The sequence below is a fragment of the Macaca fascicularis genome, chromosome 1 (assembly GCF_037993035.2).
Source record: "Macaca fascicularis isolate 582-1 chromosome 1, T2T-MFA8v1.1".
Taxonomy (NCBI): Eukaryota; Metazoa; Chordata; class Mammalia; order Primates; family Cercopithecidae; genus Macaca; species Macaca fascicularis.
Genome location: NC_088375.1, coordinates 224,472,968 through 224,492,363, shown reverse-complemented (window position 1 = coordinate 224,492,363; position 19,396 = coordinate 224,472,968). Strand labels below are relative to the sequence as shown.

Sequence of the window (19,396 nt, the reverse complement as noted above, 5' to 3'; positions counted from 1 at the left end):
TTTTGTTTTTTGAGACAGAGTCTCACTTTGTCACCCAGGCTGGAATGCAGTGGTGCAGTCTCAGCTCACTGCAACCTCTGCTTCCTGGGTTCAAGCAATTCTCATGCCTTAGCCTCCTGAGTAGCTGGGACTAGAGGTGCGTGCCACCACGCCTGGCTAATTTTTGTAATTTTAGTAGAGATATGGTTTCTCCATGTTGGCCAGGCTGGCCTCAAACCCCTGACAGGTGATCCGCCCACCTCCGCCTCCCAAAGTGCTGGGATTATAGACATGAGCCACTGCGCCTAGCCAGGAGTTTTGTTTTTTTTTTTATTGTGGCCACATGTTATAATCATACCTTTTTTAAAAAACAGAGAAAAATTTATTTCTTTGTTATTCTATTTTAAATAAATCCAAAAGTAAGATTTTTAAAGATTTTCTGAAATGTGTATATTGCTTTCATAGTATCAACAGAATTTGGTAAGCTTTACTAAAAAGAAGAAGAAACAAAAGCAGCTGAATGGAGAGAAACTGGAAAACACCTCACCTTGATAAAAGAGATAAGCTAGAAGAGAGATGTAATTTTTATATAGTTGTAAGATTGCCTTTAAATCTTTAAATATGCATCATTCATTCTTTCAGTTCCTTGGACACAGCATGAATTTGAGTTAGCCCAATGGGCCTTCCGGAAATGGAAGTCTCATCAGTTTACTTCATTACGGGACTTGCTCTGGGGCAATGCCGTGTACCTAAAGGAGGCCAATGCCATCAGTGTGGAATTGAAAAAGAAGGTATGGAGCAGGAGGACGCAGGAGAGCTGGAGGCAAAGCCGAGCCTGCTGTGGGTGCATCAGGGCTCTCACCTTAAATTAACCTTTCCTTTGGGGGAACTCAGCAGCTTTGTGCTATAAAACAGCTTTATATATGTCTTTATTTAATATATGTGCCTGGAACATAGTAGGTACTACTTAAATTTTTGTTAAATAAAATTTTTAAAAAACAGATGTTTTCTAGCTTATTTTACAAATAGACTATATTCCTGACAAAAACTGGAGAAACATAGTAGTAGAAAAATACTTCTCTTGGGTTTCTGAATAATTTCAATTTTCTTCTGCTTTTCTATTATTAAGTTTGCACCTCTATGTTTGCTTTGCCTCTTTGCCATTGATCTGCTCCCCCTCTGGGGTCTGCGAGGCACTGTTGTGTAGCAGACAAACACATGCACCCTGGACCCAGACAGTCCAGGTTCCAGTCCCAGCTCCATGAGTGGTGTCGATCCCGGTAGCCCTGTGCCTCCATTCCCCCATCTACATAATGGGGTTGGTAACAGTACCTGGCACCAAGGGATTTTGTGAGGAATGAAAATGGGCATATGCATAAAGCACTTAAAATAGTACCTGGCATGGTAAAAGGAATGAATGTTATTCATTTTTGTAAGTATTACCACAACTTCACACCAAACCTTAAGATTCAGTCTTCTGTATGCTCCACTGTTTATCAGTATCTTCACTGCTAAGATTACAGTGGAAGACCATATTGTGTAGTAGGTAAGAGCACGGACCACCTGACTTTGGGGAAATTAATTATCTTCTCCTAGAACTAAATTCTAGTTCTAGGGAGTAAGATATCTTCTTCATTCATAATCTCGGCAGCCTTTCTCATTTTATAATTATTTATTAGCCACTCCTGAAGTAGACTAAATAAAGGCAGTAACTGTCTTTTTTTCTTACTGCTGTGCATAGCATTTAATTAATATTAAATAATTGTTTAATAATAATTTGTTGGTGAAAATATAACGTGGTAGTGAGAAATAAATGATGCAATGTCGTGAAGTACTTACCATATAATCAACACTTTTTTTTTGAGACGGAGTCTGGCTCTGTCGCCCAGGCTGGAGTGCAGTGGCACGATCTCGGCTCACTGCAAGCTCCGCCTCCCGGGTTCACACCATTCTCCTGCCTCAGCCTCCCAAGTAGCTGAGACTACAGGCACCTGCCATTACACCTGGCTAATTTTTTGTATTTTTAGTAGAGACGGAGTTTCACCGTGTTAGCCAGGATGGTCTCAATCTCCTGACCTCGTGATCCGCCCCCCTCAGCCTCCCAAAGTGCTGGCATTATAGGCGTGAGCCACCGTGCCTGGCCATAAACACTTTTTTATGAGATAGGATCTGGCTCTGTCGCCCAGACTGGAGTACAGTGGCGCAATTATGGCTCACTACAGCCTCCACCTTCTGGGCTGGGCTCAGTTTGTAGAGACAGGGTCTCACTGTGTTGCCTAGGCTGGTCTTGAACTCCTGGGCTCAAGTGATCCTCCCGCCTCAGCCTTCCAGAGTGCTGGGATTACAGGTGTGAACTTTCATGCCCAATCAGATAAACGCTTTTAAGAGCAGTAGTTGCAATCCTCTGAATTTAAAACAGGAAACCTTGCTGTGTTTTCATCCTCTCTCATTAGTGAGGGACTAGATATGCATTTTGTGGTCCACCTTTTGGTCTCTGGTATAAATTCTATTAAAAGTCTTCAGTCAATCAAAATATATTTATCAAGATTTTATGCCAGGCATGGTGGATTGTGCCTGTGATCTGAGCCCTTTGTGAGGCCGAGGTGGGTGGATCATTTGAGGTCAGGATGTCAAGACCAGCCTGGGCAACATGGTAAAAACCCATCTCTACAAAAAATAAAAAAATATTAGCTGGGCTGTTGATGAATGCCTGTAGTCCCAGTTATACAGGAGGCTGAGGTGGTAGGATCACCTGAGCCTAGGAGGTGGAGGCTACAGTGATCTGTGATTGCACCACTGCACCCAGCCTGGGTGACAGAGTGTAACCTTGTCCCCCCCGTGCCTTCCCCTGAAGAAGATTTTAGTATGTGCAAAAACACTGCCAGACTAGGAAAAGAAAGTCCTTAAATAGCTTGATTTGAAGTTAGGGTTATTCCCTGTGACTGCTAACAGGTGGCCATATTTTTCAGTTAGTCACAAGCTATTTGTTGAGCACATACAGCACATTTGACCTCTTTCCCATTGGGCATGATTGTATCATCTTCTCTGAAGCTTGCTTGCTGAAAACCATTTGTCAATGGTTTATTCTTTCCATTCAGGTGCAGTTTCAGTTTGTTCTGCTGACTGACACACTGTACTCCCCTCTGCCTCCTGAATTACTTCCCACTGAGATGGAAAAAACTCACGAGGACAGGCCTTTCCCTCGCACGGTGGTAGCAGTAGAAGTCCAGGATTTGAAGAATGGAGCAACACACTATTGGTCTTTGGAGAAACTCAAGTATGAAAACATTCATAAAGGCTGATTGTTTTATTTAGGAAATAACAATGACTTGCTCAAGTGAGCTCCTTCCAACTTTCCTCTCTCTGAGGACACCATTGCTTCCTTCCCTGTACTTTCTAAACGCTGTTGCTGGCCAATGGTATTACCATCCGTTTTCTTTTAAGTGAATAAATTGCACTCCTCACACACCTCTGACATTTGTAGATATTTAAGTTTACCCTCCATAGACCCTCTTTTAAATTTTAAATTTTCCAGTTTCATCATATTTCTGTTTCAGATTTGAAACTTATCTTTTCTATCCTGGACCTCAGGATAATCAATAATAAACATGGAAGTTATAATCTAGCTTCTTTTATATTTAGTATTATGAGATACCTCCCCCTGTCTCAGTGTATTTGAGGTGTCACATACAGTTGACCTACAGTATTCCCCCTTATGACTTTTCACCCGGTAGAGGATAGGTGGCCATTCTTGACTTTTGATGGCTTATCTCTAGAATCAAGACACTTTGGATACTGAGTGTTGGCTTCTGTACTTTTGGCCTTCATTCTTTTTAAGTAACATTAAATAGTGGGAGCAACTCCTTTTTTTTTTTTTTTTTTTTTTTTTTTTGAGAAAATCTTGAATGAAAGATGCTTCCAAAGTGAAAGTTTAATGCAATTTCATTATATTAACCCAATGTGCTTTGTGTTTACTAAATAGGCAGAGGCTGGATTTGATGCGAGAGATGTATGATAGGGCAGGGGAGATGGCCTCCAGTGCCCAAGACGAAAACGAGACCACTGTGACTGGCAGCGATCCTTTCTATGATCGGTTCCACTGGTTTAAACTTGTGGGGAGGTATGTGATGATTTTGTTGATATCTTCTTTTAAAATAATGGTTTTATTCAACAAACCTGAGCAGATAATATAAAAATTTAAGAAGAAAAAAAGAGTGTAAAAAGGCCTTGTCCATAATCTTATCCACTCACAACCACTGCATCATTTGGTGTATTTCCCTTCAGTTATATTCAGCAGGCATTTTTGTTTCGAGTCTCAAACTTTCAGCCAAAGTATTTAAATCTTCCCTGACTTTAAACTTACGAAGTGTTCTGTACTTAAGATAAATTTAGAAGGAAAAGAAAACTTATGCCTGTATCCTACACAGTTTAAATTCATAGTACAGTTTATCAGACACAATCTCTTCATGATCTGATTTGTTCTTCCTTTTTTTAAAAGGCGATTCATCACACTTTAGTCATTGCAAGGGTGAATTGCACCTTGGTAGTCCCCTTCAGCCTCATTTTTTATACATTATTTCCAGCACTTAATGAAAACACGTAGTGCCTCTATGAGTCCATATTGAATCAAGTTCTTAGAGGTTTCAAATTTTCAAAACAGGGAAATTTAAGTTTTGAGCTTATGATTTCAGAATTTGAATTGCTTTTTCAATTGCAGAAAACCCTGTGATGGGCTGGGCGCGGTGGCTCACGCCTGTAATCCCAGCACTTTGGGAGGCTGAGGCGGGTGGATCATGAGGTCAGGAGATCGAGACCATCCTGGCTAATATAGTGAAACCCCGTCTTTACTAAAAATACAAAAAATTAGCAGGGCACAGTGGTGGGCGCCTGTAGTCCCAGCTACTCGGGAGGCTGAGGCCAGAGAATGGCGTGAACCCAGGAGGCGGAGCTTGCAGTGAGCCGAGATTGCGCCACTGCACTCCAGCCTGGGTGACAGAGCGAGACTCCGTCTCAAAAAAAAAAAAAAAAAAGAAAAGAAAACCCTGTGATGGTTTTTAAAGAGGCTGGGTAAAAAGGAGTTGCTGAAATCATAGTGTGTTGTGGAAATGAAGTAAATCTTTTCCACTCTACTCTGATAGCAAAGTAGTTTTTCTAAGAGATGAATTGGCCAAACACATCTTACCCTAGCAAAGCATGTGCTGCTTTGCCATATACCATTTCATCCATTTTGGTTTCTGCTCCAAGATGACGTGAGCATTTCAGTAAAGATTGAAAGCCTACTTGTTTCACTTTGATGTTGAGTGGGTCCTTGGAGGCCTGGATGCTGATCTTTTATGTGAACGGGAGGATGTAAACGTGTTATAGTACAGTGTTTACCTAGGATGGTCTACTCATGTGTTTCCTTTGCTTTTCTTATTCTAAGGATCAGTCCTTATATAACTTTTTCAACTTGCCCTTGTTCCCTTTCACCTGACCCAAATGATTTATGCTTATTTTATCCTTTTGCTTTTCCATTTGCTTTTATTGTGTTGATTCCCCAGTGGATTCTGTCCTGTTGGCACCTATTGCTTCCTGTTTAACCAACTATTCCTCTCTCCCTGGCTGTGTTAATTGGCGTCTTACCTGGTGTCTAGCTCCCCCATTTTCCACGGCTGTGTGAATGAGCGCCTTGCCGACCGCACACCCTCCCCCACTTTTTCCACGGCTGATTCCGACATCACTGAGCTGGCTGACGAGCAGCAAGATGAGATGGAGGATTTTGATGATGAGGCATTCGTGGATGACGCCGGCTCTGACGCAGGGACGGAGGAGGGATCAGATCTCTTCAGTGACGGGCATGACCCGTTTTACGACCGATCCCCTTGGTTCATTTTAGTGGGAAGGTTGGTGAGGTTATTGTGAGAAAGGCGAAAAGGGACCAGCTCTTGCTCTGAAGGCCTCCCTGCTTGCGCAATTTTGGATAACCTTGCATTAGCCAATTCAACTCATGAATGCTCTTTTTCAAGTTCTCCAATACTTCAAGTTCTTTGTCAGTGCTGGTCTGGCTGAGACAGTTCTCAGGCATTGTGTGTGAGGTCCTCAGTCTGCTCAGCACAATACGCAGCAATATATGAAGACTGCATGGAAGACACCTTGTCTTAAATTGTCCAGTAATTTTGTTCTGAGGAGGGGAACCCCAAAGGAGAAAGTAAAGCTAAGAGTCAAATGTGGTGGGTTCAGTGAATAGTATTATGGTCTAGATGTTTCCTTTTCAAAGGATTGTGATTGAAAAAGCATATGGAGATAACATGAGAGAGGGGGCAGTGCGAGGCCAAGGTTTGGCTGAAGAATTTGTGGTACTGCAGGAGTCAGAGGACAAAAGTAGATTGAGGAGTAGAGTTAAGTTTATTTTTTGCTTAGTCTACTGAGTCCTAAAAAGAATCAGGAAAGTTAAGTTTCTCCTTTACCTAAAATGGATGCCTTTCTTTGGCCAGTTTCACTGAGCCTGTCTACGGATCTTTGGCATCTGCTAAAATTTTAACCTTTGGGGTTTATAATGATAAAGCTCAGAAAATCATCTATTGACCCCATCAACAGTGAATATTGGCTGGGTGCGGTGGCTCACCCTTGTAATCCTAGCACTTTGGCTCACGCCTGTAATCCAGCAGTTTGGGAGGCCAAGGTGGATGGATCACCTGAGGTCAGGAGTGTGAGACCAGCCTGCCCAACATGGTGAAACCCCGTCTCTACTAAAAATACAAAAAATTAGCCAGGTATGATGGTAGGTGCCTGTAATCCCAGCTACTCGGGAGGCTGAGGCGGGAGAATCACTGGAACCCGGGAGGCAGAGGTTGCAGTGAGCCAAGATTGCACCACTGCACTCTAGCCTGGGTGACAAGAGCGAAACTCTGTCTAAAAAAAAAAAAAACAATGAATATTTGTTCGGTGCTATATGAAACTGCTTTGTGTTAAGAGTAGTTCACCAAACTGAGGCATTGTCTCTGGCTCTCAGCTTGTGCATCCATCTGTCAGTGATGCAGAACTCTCTATGCACATGTTCCTGATACTGGTGTCTTTGTTCATCTCCAGCTTTCATGCTGAGGTAATTTAAATTACAAGTTCAACAGTAGAGCACCCATTGGATTAACCAAAAAGTTTCTGGCCATAAACTTTGTCCCAATGCTAATTACAGTTTCTAAAACTGTTCGCTTGTGTTCTATACTATTGCAGTGAAGAGTAGGCAGCTTCATCTTACGTAACATGGTGAGGAGAGGGCTGACCTAATTGTCAGGAGAAGTCTTGGGTCCTAGGCCATCTCTGTCACTAGGACAAGCAACTTAAACTGAAGCCTTTTGGGCTCTCAAGTGTAAAGTGAGTAACAGGTAGAAATAAAGAGCCATAAAGATCTTTTTCAGCTTTCATATTCTGTCATCTACACTAGCAAAAATGAATATCCTGGTTAAGACTTCTACTAAGAAGCATTTGTATTTTGAGGAAGTTGTATGGTAACTGGAGACAATCCCGCTTAATGTGGAAATTAACTGAGGATACATGTATTGTTTTGTCTCTAGTTTTATAGTTTTATTTCTTTTAATCATATCAGATGTAAGTATAGATATAAAGCAATCAACTCTATTTTGATTTTCACATAAAATACTTATGAGCTGTGGCTCAGGAATTGACTTTTCCGTTTGTTTAGATTCCCAGGTTCTAACCTTGTAAGAAAGGACTGGTGGAGGAAGTGAAATAATATAATAACAATCAGTAAAGTGAAGAATAGCTTTCCATTTTTGCCCTTGACTACATTTCTCTTCTGCAAACAAAATTTACAGTAATGCATCATCACCCAGTTGTGTAGTGTCATTGTATGTGTAAGGAAAGTAACTAGTTTCCTGTTTTTGTGATTCACAAGATTGGATTTCCCCTATTGGCATATAATTTCAAATATAATTCACTTGTAAAATTTTTAGTTTGTGGCTGGGTGCGGTGGCTCACGCCTGTAATCCCAGCACTTTGGGAGGCCGAGGTGGGCAGATCATGAGGTCAAGAGTTCGAAACCAGCCTGAACAACATGGTGAAACCTTGTCTCTACTGAGAATACAAATATTAGCCAGGCATGGTGGGTTGTGCCTGTAATCTCAGCCACTCGGGAGGCTGAGGCAGGACAATCACTTGAACCCGGGAGGCAGAGGTTGCAGTGAGCCGAGATCGTGCCACTGCACTCCAGCCTGGGCAACAGAGCAAACACTCCGTCTAGGGGGAAAAAAAAACATTAGTTTCTTGTGAAATTCCATTAGTAAGTTTGTTTTTTAGCCATGACTGCCTCTGCTAAAACTTTATATTGCACATGAAAAGAGCTTGTCCCTTTAGCTATTCTCTTATGGCATGCTGGGATGTTATGAACCATCCATCATAATTTGGGATGAAATGTAAAATATTTAAGCTAGTCTTCTGGGTTAAAAGGGGGTTAAAGATGATTATTCTGTGATCTCTCTAAGTACCTTAACTGACATTCTTTCTATAAGTAGCACCATAATTTTGCTAATTTTTCTTATCTTTATGTTGACCAGTTTGTTTCCCTTTTTGAAGTAACTTCATTGAACTTTCTGCTAATGTATCTTTTACATTTTCCCCTCTCTCATCCCTGTTCTCCTTCAGTCTGCTAGGTCAAAGTATAAAGATTCTCAAAAATGCAGAGTGATTATGAAAATTCTGTTTAAAAAGCTTCAGAATAGAATGTTTATATAGCATTGATTTGGAGCTAAGGGCTATATTCTGGTAACATGACAAGGTGCTGTCTAGTGAATGTGTGATTGTATAGTCATGGAGCTGATGTCCCTGCCATAGAATTACAGAATTATCTAAAAAGGGAAATCTATAATAATGGCCTTCAATGCTCCCACACTTGGACTAGCCTTTGCCATAGGCAGACAGGCAAGCTCATCTTTAGTGTGTGTGCAAACAGTGCTTTAATATAATGTGTGCTTAATACAAGCTTTCTTAAAAAAAAAAAAGTGACTCCTGCTTTTGAATAGCTATTTTTTGAAATAAATTAGATATAGTTAGGAATCTAAATGTGTTCTGGGTAGTTAATATCTAGTATGAGCTGGCTCTGAAAAATCAACCTAGTATAAGTTGGATGGCTTTGCTTTTCTGCTTCTGGTATAACCCATTTTTCTGGAAAAGCTTCCACTTCTATTTAAAGATAAGAGAGAAATCATTTTCCTGTTCCCTTATGTACATAGATGTTCACTTACCAAATATTTATAGAGTGGCCCAGCCCTCTGCAGACAGTGGTGAGCAAAACCAGACATGGTTCCTGCCCTTATAGACTTATAGTCTGATGGATGACACGGACATAAATTAAATCATTGCACAAATAAATGTAAATTATAGCAACGATGAAATAGTTGTGTGTGTTGCTGGAGATCACATAACATTGGGGGACCTGTTATGAGAAAGTGGTGTTTGAAATAAGACCTGAAGATGTGAAATCAAAGGCATGAGGCCAAATGTGGTGTCTCACACCTGTAATCCCAGCACTTTGGGAGGCTGAGGTGAGTGGATCACCTGAGATCAGGAGTTTGACACCAGCCTGGCCAACATGGTGAAACCCAGTCTCAAAAAAAAATCAAAGGCATGAGGTGTAGGCATCAAGTGCAGAGAGGACTCCAGGCAGGGGACATGTGCAATGGCTCTTTAATGGGCCAGGCCTTGAAATGGACAAGTCTAGCTGGGGTGCCCATAATAGAGGAGAGTGATCTGTGTATGCGTTGACTTTGAAAGTGAAATTATCCATTTGATACCTTACGCCAAATTCTTAGTCTTTTAAATTCTGTTGCAGTAGTTGTTGTTTGATGGTTTTGTTTAGAACTTTTTAGAACTTTTCATTCTTACATTTTTTTATACCAGAGCTTCACCTCTCTGTTTCTTAGCATTTCTCTCTCCTGCTTTGGAGCAGACTGAAAGGGAAGTGGCATTATTTCATCTGATTTAATGTTCATTTGCAGTTAGTTTTGTTATTTTTTCATTTGCATTTCATTTATGCTCTAGTCATATTAACATTTGTTTTTCTGTGATGTATTATGTCTGTTTTCATAATTTTCATTACTTTGAGTTGAATCCCAAATACCCAGTCCGTCCTCCTCCTCTCTTTGTTTTAAAATAGATTTCAGAACAGCAAAAGCATCAGATAAGCATGTGTGTCACTTGGTTTTGTTTGATTTATTGATACAAGTGTCTATGTTTGTCTTTTGTCTTATGTTCGAAGATCAGCATATACCAAATGGGAAGACCAGAATCATACTAGGAACTAGATTCTATTTCCCTTTCACTAATTGGAATGAACACTCTTTAGCTTTGTGAGCACCAGTTTTTATTGCTTTTTAAAAAAAGTAATAGCTACAAAATAATGAAAGAAGAAGAAGACAATACCAAAGATAGGACTTTGCTAGTTTGCTTGAAATATAAAGTGTTAGAGCTATGATTTACCTTTTTCTTATGCATTTCTGAATTCTGAATTAGGTTTTGAACTCTAGGAGCAAAAGCAAACCTTTTAGGCATCAACTGTCATCTTCTCCCTTAACGTTTGTCTTTTTTCTTTTTTTTTTTTTGAGACGAAGTCTCACTCTTGTCCTCCAAGCTGGAGTGCAATGGTGCGATCTTGGCTCACTGCAACCTCCGCCTCCTGGGTTCAAACGATTCTTCTGCCTTGGCCCCCCCAAGTAGCTGGGATTACAGGCGCCTGCCACCATGCCTGGCTAATTTTTGTATTTTTAGTAGAGACGGGGTTTCACCATGTTGGCCAGGCTGGTCTCGAACTCCTGACCTCAGGTGACCCATCCACCTGGGCCTCCCAAAGTGCTGGGATTACAGTCATGAGCCACCAGGCCCAGACAATAATAGTCATTTCTGAAAGTAACAATGAATGGCCAGGCGTGGTGGCTCACGCCTGTAATCCCAGCACTTTGGGAGGCTAAGGCAGGAGGATCACCTAAGGTCAGGAGTTCGAAACCAGCCTGACCAACATGGAGAAATCCTGTCTACTAAAAATATAAAATTAGCCAGGCATGGTATTACATGCTTGTAATCCCAGCTACTCAGGAGGCTGAGGCAGGAGAATTGCTTGAACCCGGGAGGTGGAGGTTGCAGTCAGCCGAGATCACACCACTGCACTCCAGCCTGGGCAATAAGAGTAAAACTCCATCTCAAAATAAATAAATAAATAAGGTAACGATAAAGACCCATAGGCCAGGCATGGTGGCTCACGCCTGTAATCCCAACACTTTGGGAGGCTGTGGCAGGTGGATCATGAGGTCAGGGGATCAAGACCATCCTGGCTAACATGGTGAAAACCCCTCTCTACTAAAAATACAAAAAAATTAGGCAGGCGTGGTGGTGTGTGCCTGTAGTCCCAGCTACATGGGAGGCTGAAGCAGGAGAATGGTGTGAACCCAGGAGGCGGAGCCTGCAGTGAGCCGAGATCACACCACTGCATTCCAGCCTGGGTGGCAGAGTGAGACTCCGTCTTAAAAACAAACAAAAAACAATAAAGACCCATAATGCTGTGATATGGAATTTATTTTAGAGTTATTAGCTGTATTTTGGCCCATTTTCCTGCCTTTTTTGTCTCCTGGTTTCTGTTTTATCTATTGGGAAAAATGAAACAAAAGCTCTTTATAATTTCTTAAATTAAAAGGTTAGGCTTGCCTGGGCATGGTGGCTCACGCCTGTAATCCCAGCACTTTGGGAGGCTGAGGTGGGCGGATCACAAGGTCAGGAGATTGAGACCAGCCTGGCCTACATGGTGAAACCCCATCTCTACTAAAAATACAAAAATTAGCTGGGCATGGTGGTGTGTGCCTGTAATCCCAGCTACTCGGGAGGCTGAGGCAGGAGAATCACTTGAACCAGGGAGTTGGAGGTTGCAGAGAGCCGAGATCATGCCACTGTACTATATAGCCTGGCCACAGAGTGAGACTCGGTCTCAAAAAAAAAAAAAAAAAAAAATAGGTTAAGCTCTTGAATGGGCTCCTCTAACCTGCCCCCAGCAGCATTCATAGAGCAGTATCTTGAAAGTCTGCTTCCAGGTGTGACTCTTCTCCCTACAGTAGTTAAGTTTTAGAGCGTGATTTGGTGTGTGTTGGTCTTCGTCAACAGTTCTGCCAAGCATTTGCTTGTTCACAAGCATTTGCTTGTGCTGAAAAGGCAGCTGGAGGCAAATCTGAGAGGATAGGACTGAGAAGGGGTCTTAAGACAAGGCCAGAAGTCAGCTCACAGTTGCAGGAAGATGTTCTCAGTGAACCTGAAAGCAGTTTCTCTCTCCATGGATGCTCTGACATTTGTCTCCTGGTTTCTGTCTCTAGAGCATTTGTTTACCTGAGCAATCTGCTGTATCCTGTGCCCCTGATCCACAGGGTGGCCATCGTCAGTGAGAAAGGTGAAGTGCGGGGATTTCTGCGTGTGGCTGTACAGGCCATTGCAGGTAGGTGACCCTCTTCTGAAATGAGAGCTGTGAGTTCTTTGTCTAGAGACAAAGCAGGCCAGTTCCGCGTGGGTCACGCTTATATTACACAGACAAACTGTGGAGAGTTTGTATGTGTAATATACATACACATACTTTGGAGAAAGCGTTTATTGCTCCTTTCTAGCAATTGTTCCCAAGTATCACAAATAGATCCTGCTTAGTCCAGACTACTGCTATTTTGCAATAATGGGGTAAAGAGATTTTCTTAAACATGTTAAAGAGCAGCTCTTGCATTAACTATATAAAAGTCATTGGCCTTTTTTTTTTAATTTTCAAGACAGGGTCTCACTTTGTCATCCAGGCTGGAGTGCAGTGGTGCAATCATATCTCACTGCATCTTTTACCTCCAGGCTGAGCCATCCTCCCACCTCAGCCACCTAAATAGCTGGGACTACAGATGCACACCATCTCCCAGCTAATTTTTAAGTTTTTTATTGAGTTAGGGTTTCATTATGTTGCCCAGCATAGTCTCGAACCCCTGAGCTCAAGCGATCTTCCTGCCCTGGCCTCCCAAAATGCTGGGATTACAGGTGTGGGCCATTGCACCTGGCCAGTCATTGGCCTTTTGTTTTGTTTTGTTTTGAGACGGAGTCTCACTCTATTGCCCAGGCTGGAGCGCAGTGGCACAATGTCAACTCACTGCAATCTCCGCCTCCTGGATTCAAGCAATTCTCATGCCTCAGCCTCCCTAGTAACTGGGATTACAGGCACCTATCACCATACCCAGGTAATTTTTGTATTTTTAGTAAAGATGAGGTTTCACCATTTTGGCCAGGCTGGTCTCAAACTCCTGACCTCAGATGATCCACCCACCTTGGCCTCCCAAAGTGCTGGGATTACAGGCATGAGCCACTGTGCCCAGCCTGGCCTAAATAATGTATCTTAACTGCTTCATTATTAACAAAGGATTGTTAGGCCTTTGACTTGCTTAGTTTTTTTTTTTCTCAGAGTACTTATAATAGACATTTGTTTGGCTGCTGTTTCGTAATGCACGGGTCAAGCTGATACAAGCTGTTTATGGTGGCTTGTGCCTGTAGTCCCAGCTATTTGGGAGGCTGAGGTAGGATTGCTTGAGCCCAGGAGTTTGAGGCCAACTGGCGCAACATAGTGAGACGCCATCTCTTAAAAAACAATTGAAAAAAAAAAAGATTTTGGTATTTTCCATTCTTCCATGATCCAGCCTATGTTCTGAGGAAAGAATGTGGTCATTTTCTGTAATCTTTCTGTCTTAATTGCCAAATGCTGTGCTGTGTCCAGTGACCTTTCAGCCTTTCCCCCATGGAAACTTGTGACATAATCACCAGTATTGAGTATATGGAAGTCTCCTCCACACGTACAATATAATATTTTCAAATACTTGTTGGGTGTTATTGACTATTATCTTGCCAGCATGGAGACAGTCAGTATTTCTAGGTGTGACATTTGAACAATCTCAAGAATAAAACAGAACCTTTTTTTTTTTTTTTGAGACGGAGTCTCGCTCTATCGCCTAGGCTGGAGTGCAGTGGCGCGATCTCGGCTCATTGCAACCTCCGCCTCCCGGGTTCAAGGGTTTCTCCTGCCTCAGCCTCCTGAGTAGCTGGGATTACAGACGTGTGCCAGCACGCCCGGCTAATTTTTGTATTTTTAGTAGAGACAGGGTTTCACCATATTGGTCAGGCTGGTCTCAAACTCCTGATCTCATGATCTACCCGCCTCAGTCCCCCAAAGTGCTGAGATTACAGGCGTGAGCCACCATGCCCAGTCTAAAACCAATTCTTTATTGACTAGTCTCATTTCTTTATTGACTAGTCTCATTTGAGCTGAAGAAGTTGATCAATCTACATGAATAGAGTGCGAAGCAGCCCATGCCGTGTTACTACTTTGGTATCATTCTCTTATGCCAAAGGACTTGAGTTTATAATCCAGCAAGAGCCTTTTCCCTTCCTCCCGCTGTGTAGTCTCACTCAATTCTTCCTAATTTTTTTTTTTTTCTGCTTTAGCGGATGAAGAAGCTCCTGATTATGGCTCTGGAATTCGACAGTCAGGAACGGCTAAAATATCTTTTGATAATGAATACTTTAATCAGGTGAGAACCCGTCAGGAAGAAGGAAAACCTTGTGGAAAGAAAAAGAATGTTCAGCGTTGGAGACCAGTTCTCCTGTGAAACTGAAAAACATAGGGCGCTGGTTGTCACAGAGTAGTTCAATAGAATATGGGACATGTCTAACAATTATGAAGGTAAAGGTGTATAGACTCAACATTCATATTTTATTCATTGCCTTTCCTCAGACAGCCCTCGGTCCGTATAATTTTCCAGTCACTATTATTTTTTGGGCAGATAAACAGAAGTAAGGCAACTGGAGAAAAATATGTTTTTATACTACTTTACCATGTACCTGCCCCTGCCTTTTTTTCAGAGTGACTTTTCGTCTGTTGCAATGACTCGTTCTGGTCTGTCCTTGGAGGAGTTGAGGATTGTGGAAGGACAAGGTCAGAGTTCTGAGGTCATCACTCCTCCAGAAGAAATCAATCGGATGAATGACTTGGGTATGTAGACAGAGTTTACTATGCTTGGGGACATTTTCGACAAAGGGAAAATATTGACCGTTATCAAGGGACGTAGTGGCCTTCGTCAACTAGGAATGGAAAGAATGCCCAACTCCCTCCTCTTTGCATTATTTGAACCATCTGTGTCTTCATTTGACCCTCTTTAGATTTGAAGTCAAGCACTTTGCTGGATGGTAAGATGGTAATGGAAGGGTTTTCTGAAGAGATTGGCAACCACCTGAAACTGGGCAGTGCCTTCACTTTCCGAGTAACAGTGTTGCAGGCCAGTGGAATCCTCCCAGAGTATGCAGATATCTTCTGTCAGTTCAAGTAAGCTGCCCCTTTGCTCTGCCTCCTAGCTAGCTGCTAACCGAGGTGACATCTCTTGTGCACTGTAGAGTGCTTTACGTGTGTGAGGGATTAACATTCTTGAGACAAAGACTAACCAGTCTCTGAAGGAAAATGCTTTCATCACTCCTATGGGAGTGAGAACCAGAAACCTGTCCTGGAATGCAACAGGGTTCCCTGGCAGGAGGAGCATGCCGCGCACCCTGCTGCAGGGCTCTGCTGTGAGTGGTCCCCCTTTACCAGGAATGTAGGGTCTGATCACATAAGCCTGTTGATGAGTCTTTCTAGTTCTCTTCATGTTGAAATGTCTTATTAGTAAATCTGAAAGCAGTGGCTTATCTGGCCACCAATTATGCCTGTTTAATACTCGGGAAAAGGAAAATTTAAACAATGTAAAGAAGGATAAATTCTACATCAACTGAAAAAAGCTAGTATGTGGAGAAGATGTGACGCTTGTCATTTGTCATCCACATAGGACTTGCTGTTTCCCGCGGCCCTCTCAAACCCTGTGCTCTAGGTGCTTTCTTCTCAAGACTGCCCCAGGAAAACACTTTTTTGTGAATCTTCAGTTTTAATACCTCCAAACTTCAGTGTGTCTTTTCAGTACTTGGGAAGGGCCACAGTACAAGAGACTGAAGTCTGACCCCTCCGTACCTACAGCCTTCAGTTTGCTACTGGTGCCACCAAGAGGCTGCTTTGGGTTCTGCCATCCCTCTCCCCTCAGAGTGTGCCTTGGCCTTCCCATCGGTCCTAGTGCAGTTTATAAAGCTTTTGTACAGGTTTTATCACAGAAAATTGAGTTAAATGTGATCTGAATTAAATGTGATTACTATATAGTAGGCCACTAATATTATTTGCTACAACTCATAATTGTTGAAGTATTACCCATCGAGAATTGATTTCACCTATTTAATGTGTTTTCACTCATACCCTCAAACTGAAGGCAGGATAGTATTGACCAGATGAATCTGTTTTTTGGAACTGTTGCTATTCTAATCAGGCATGTTTTTCATGGAAAACATCTATTTGGTTAACTGATGTCTGAAGTGACAATAGTGAGTTGACCTTTGTCCTGCAGTCTCCTAAAAAGAGCAGCATCTCCACCTGGTGTTAGCTCTGGGGGAAAGGGCATGTTGCTTGTGTTGAAAGCAGCCTCAAAGGCATCCGTGTTTTTACAGTGGCTCCTCTGGCCTGTGCCGGGAAGGTATGGCTGCAGAGCACTGTGAATGAGTTCACCTTTCACCAGGGAACCCCAAGAATGCTGCAGTGTCAGCAATACAGGAATCAGGGATTTGGAACACTTGGCACAAACATGCCAGTGTTCTCAGACTGGTGAACTAATTTGGAAGGCAACAAGTTCATACTACTGGTCTCTCCCCCGAACTGAAAATATTTTCTTTTTCTCCACTTTTTCTTGATGGAAGGGGTGTCCTTCTGATGGATTTTTCTATCTGGCAGTAAATCTTTGTATTGGGTCCACTTTAACTGTGCAGTTATTTTTATTTCAGACTAATAATAGGGAGAGAAAGAGAAAAAAATAGCATCTCACTATCTGTGAAGATAACTAAATATAGCCCACTGGTTCAACAAATTTTTCCAGAGTGTCTTCTGTGTGTCGAGACCTGTGGGAAAACACTTGCTGTCTGGTGGGGGGAGAGGCATATAAATATATTATTACAGTGAAATCATTGCTATTAAGGAAAAAAACATTACTAGTAATGTGGGAACACAGAACTGTCAGGGTAAGTCAGGAAAGACTGCCTGGAAGAGGTGACATTTGAATCCACAACACTCTTAGGTAACTATGCCAGCCACAGGCTTTCGCACTAACTGTGGAAGCTTGAGTCTGCTAATTTTTTTCTGTACAAAATGACATTGTTTTTATTTTTAGTAAAAAGCTTTTACAAAGGAAGAGGAGTTAATTGAATTCACTTCTTCACTCTCTCTAAAGCATTCTTGCACATACATCCATTTAGCTAAGTGATCAGGGTCGGTTAATTTTTCAGTCATTTTTGAAATAAAGTCTAAAATAGGATCAGTTAATTTTTCAGTCATTTCTGAAATAAAATCTAAAATACCCTCTGCGATACGGAAAAGGTTCTTGACAAGGGAATGTAAATAACTTAAAGAATCTGCTTAAGTGGAATGCTTCTTTCTATAGGATCCACATTGGGCTCTTGAAACAGATTCTGATAAAACCATTTAATACAGTGTTCACGAGTCTTTTTATTTTTTTATGAAGCTTTCTGCATCGCCATGATGAAGCATTCTCCACGGAGCCCCTCAAAAACAATGGCAGAGGAAGTCCCCTGGGCTTTTATCATGTGCAGAATGTAAGTGGCCAGACCTTTTTGCCAAACGTATGTTTTTCTGGTACCTTGGTTTTCTTAGCCGAGGAAGGGTGATAAGAAGACGTACAAGTCACTGGCTGTGCAATGGGGGGAGTAGACAATAGAGGGCGTGACTAGAGTGGTGAGGTCATCCACAGTGGCCTGAGCAGCAAGCCTTCTTGTCTGTATTACAATGGGCCTAGTGAGTGGAATGTGGGTTGGTCTGCCAATAATATCTTCCATCAGTTTGAATGCAATGAGTTGTTTTAGTGTTTCTGTCCTAGAAAAATAAGCATGCTTAATAAGAGTTTTGTTAAAGTGAATGCATTGTCCTTTAAACCCTAAGATACTTATGTTGCTCAATTGCAAATAACATAAACAATATCAAATACCTTCTGTAGCTAAATTAAGATTTAGAGTCTGTTTTCCTTGCAACTGATAGTATAATTAACACATTAATGCCCTTTACAACTGTATTCTTATGTGAAGTAAGAAAACAGATCCTTCCCTCTCTTACATGAAATTTCACTCAAGCTATGTTCCAGAGTCATTATCCTCATCACAATAGCTAACATTCACTGAGAGTTTATTTCGTGTTAGTCACTGTTCTGAGAGTTTTTGTGTAATTTAGTCTTTCCCTTTATAACATAGATTAAGATAATCCCTGTGTTAGCTGAGATGACTGAAGCATAGAGCAATTAAAGTCGCTCATCAGACCAGGCACAGTGGCTCACACCTGTAATCCCAGCACTCTGGGAGGGAGGCAGGTGGATCACTTGAGGTCAGGAGTTTGTGACCAACCTGGCCAACATGGTGAAATCCCATCTGAGGCACAAGAATTGCTTGAACCCAGGAGGGGGAGGTTGCAGTGAGTCGAGATCGCGCCACTGCACTCCAACCTGGGCAACAAAGCAAGACTCCATCTCAAAAAAAAAAAAAAAGTGGTAATAAAAATAAAGTTACTCGGCCGGGCGCAGTGGCTCAAGCCTGTAATCCCAGCACTTTGGGAGGCCGAGGCGGGCAGATCACAAGGTCAGGAGATCGAGACCACAGTGAAACCCCGTCTCTACTAAAAATACAAAAAATTAGCCGGGCACGGTGGCGGGCGCCTGTAGTCCTAGCTACTCAGGAGGCTGAGGCAGGAGAATGGCGTGAACCCAGGAGGCGGAGCTTGCAGTGAGCCGAGATCGCGCCACTGCACTCCAGCCTGGGCAACAGCGTGAGACTCCGTCTCAAAAAAAAAAATAAATAAAATAAAAAAATAAAATAAAATAAAGTTACTCATCAGTGTTACAAGAGGCAGAGATAGGACTTAAGCTCAGAGAAATGTAGCTCTGGCATTCAGGATCTTCACTACTACGTGAAACTGTCTCTCATTCTCTTGCTAACCATGTCTGCTCTCTAAAGTAAGAGAGGAAAGGAGAACTTCAAAGATGGAAAAAGCAAACACAAAATATGCTATCTTCTTTTTCATGTTCATATAAATATAAGCAAGCATGTATCTGATAAACTTTGATCAGCTGCTTTGCACAAGGATTGTGCCTGACAACTGGGGAATGCGGATGAATCTCAGATGCTCCCAGTGAGCTTCGAATTACGATAGGGGAAATAAAATGCATACATAAACACCAGTCATGCAAAGATGAACATGAGAAAATATTCACTAAATGCAGTGGGAGTAGAGAAAGGGAAAGTTATTTATATG

General features: G+C 42.0%; 1 protein-coding gene across 24 annotated transcripts in view; it reads left to right on the top strand.

The window, feature by feature from the left end:
- The window catches only part of KIF1B (kinesin family member 1B), a 177,546-nt gene that overhangs the window by 114,644 nt on the left and 43,506 nt on the right, over window positions 1-19,396 (top strand). For 16 of the 24 annotated variants that reach the window (XM_045387517.2, XM_045387470.2, XM_065534449.2 and 13 more), the window contains 9 exons: window positions 622-770; window positions 3,078-3,256; window positions 3,962-4,099; window positions 5,613-5,861; window positions 12,324-12,442; window positions 14,467-14,552; window positions 14,884-15,013; window positions 15,181-15,343; window positions 17,604-17,694. In XM_045387517.2, the coding sequence (XP_045243452.2) occupies window positions 622-770; window positions 3,078-3,256; window positions 3,962-4,099; window positions 5,613-5,861; window positions 12,324-12,442; window positions 14,467-14,552; window positions 14,884-15,013; window positions 15,181-15,343; window positions 17,604-17,694 (1,304 nt within the window). The remainder of the gene's footprint in view (window positions 1-621; window positions 771-3,077; window positions 3,257-3,961; window positions 4,100-5,612; window positions 5,862-12,323; window positions 12,443-14,466; window positions 14,553-14,883; window positions 15,014-15,180; window positions 15,344-17,603; window positions 17,695-19,396) is intronic. The other 8 variants (XM_065534466.2, XM_074020651.1, XM_074020648.1 and 5 more) reach the window with 1 other exon arrangement.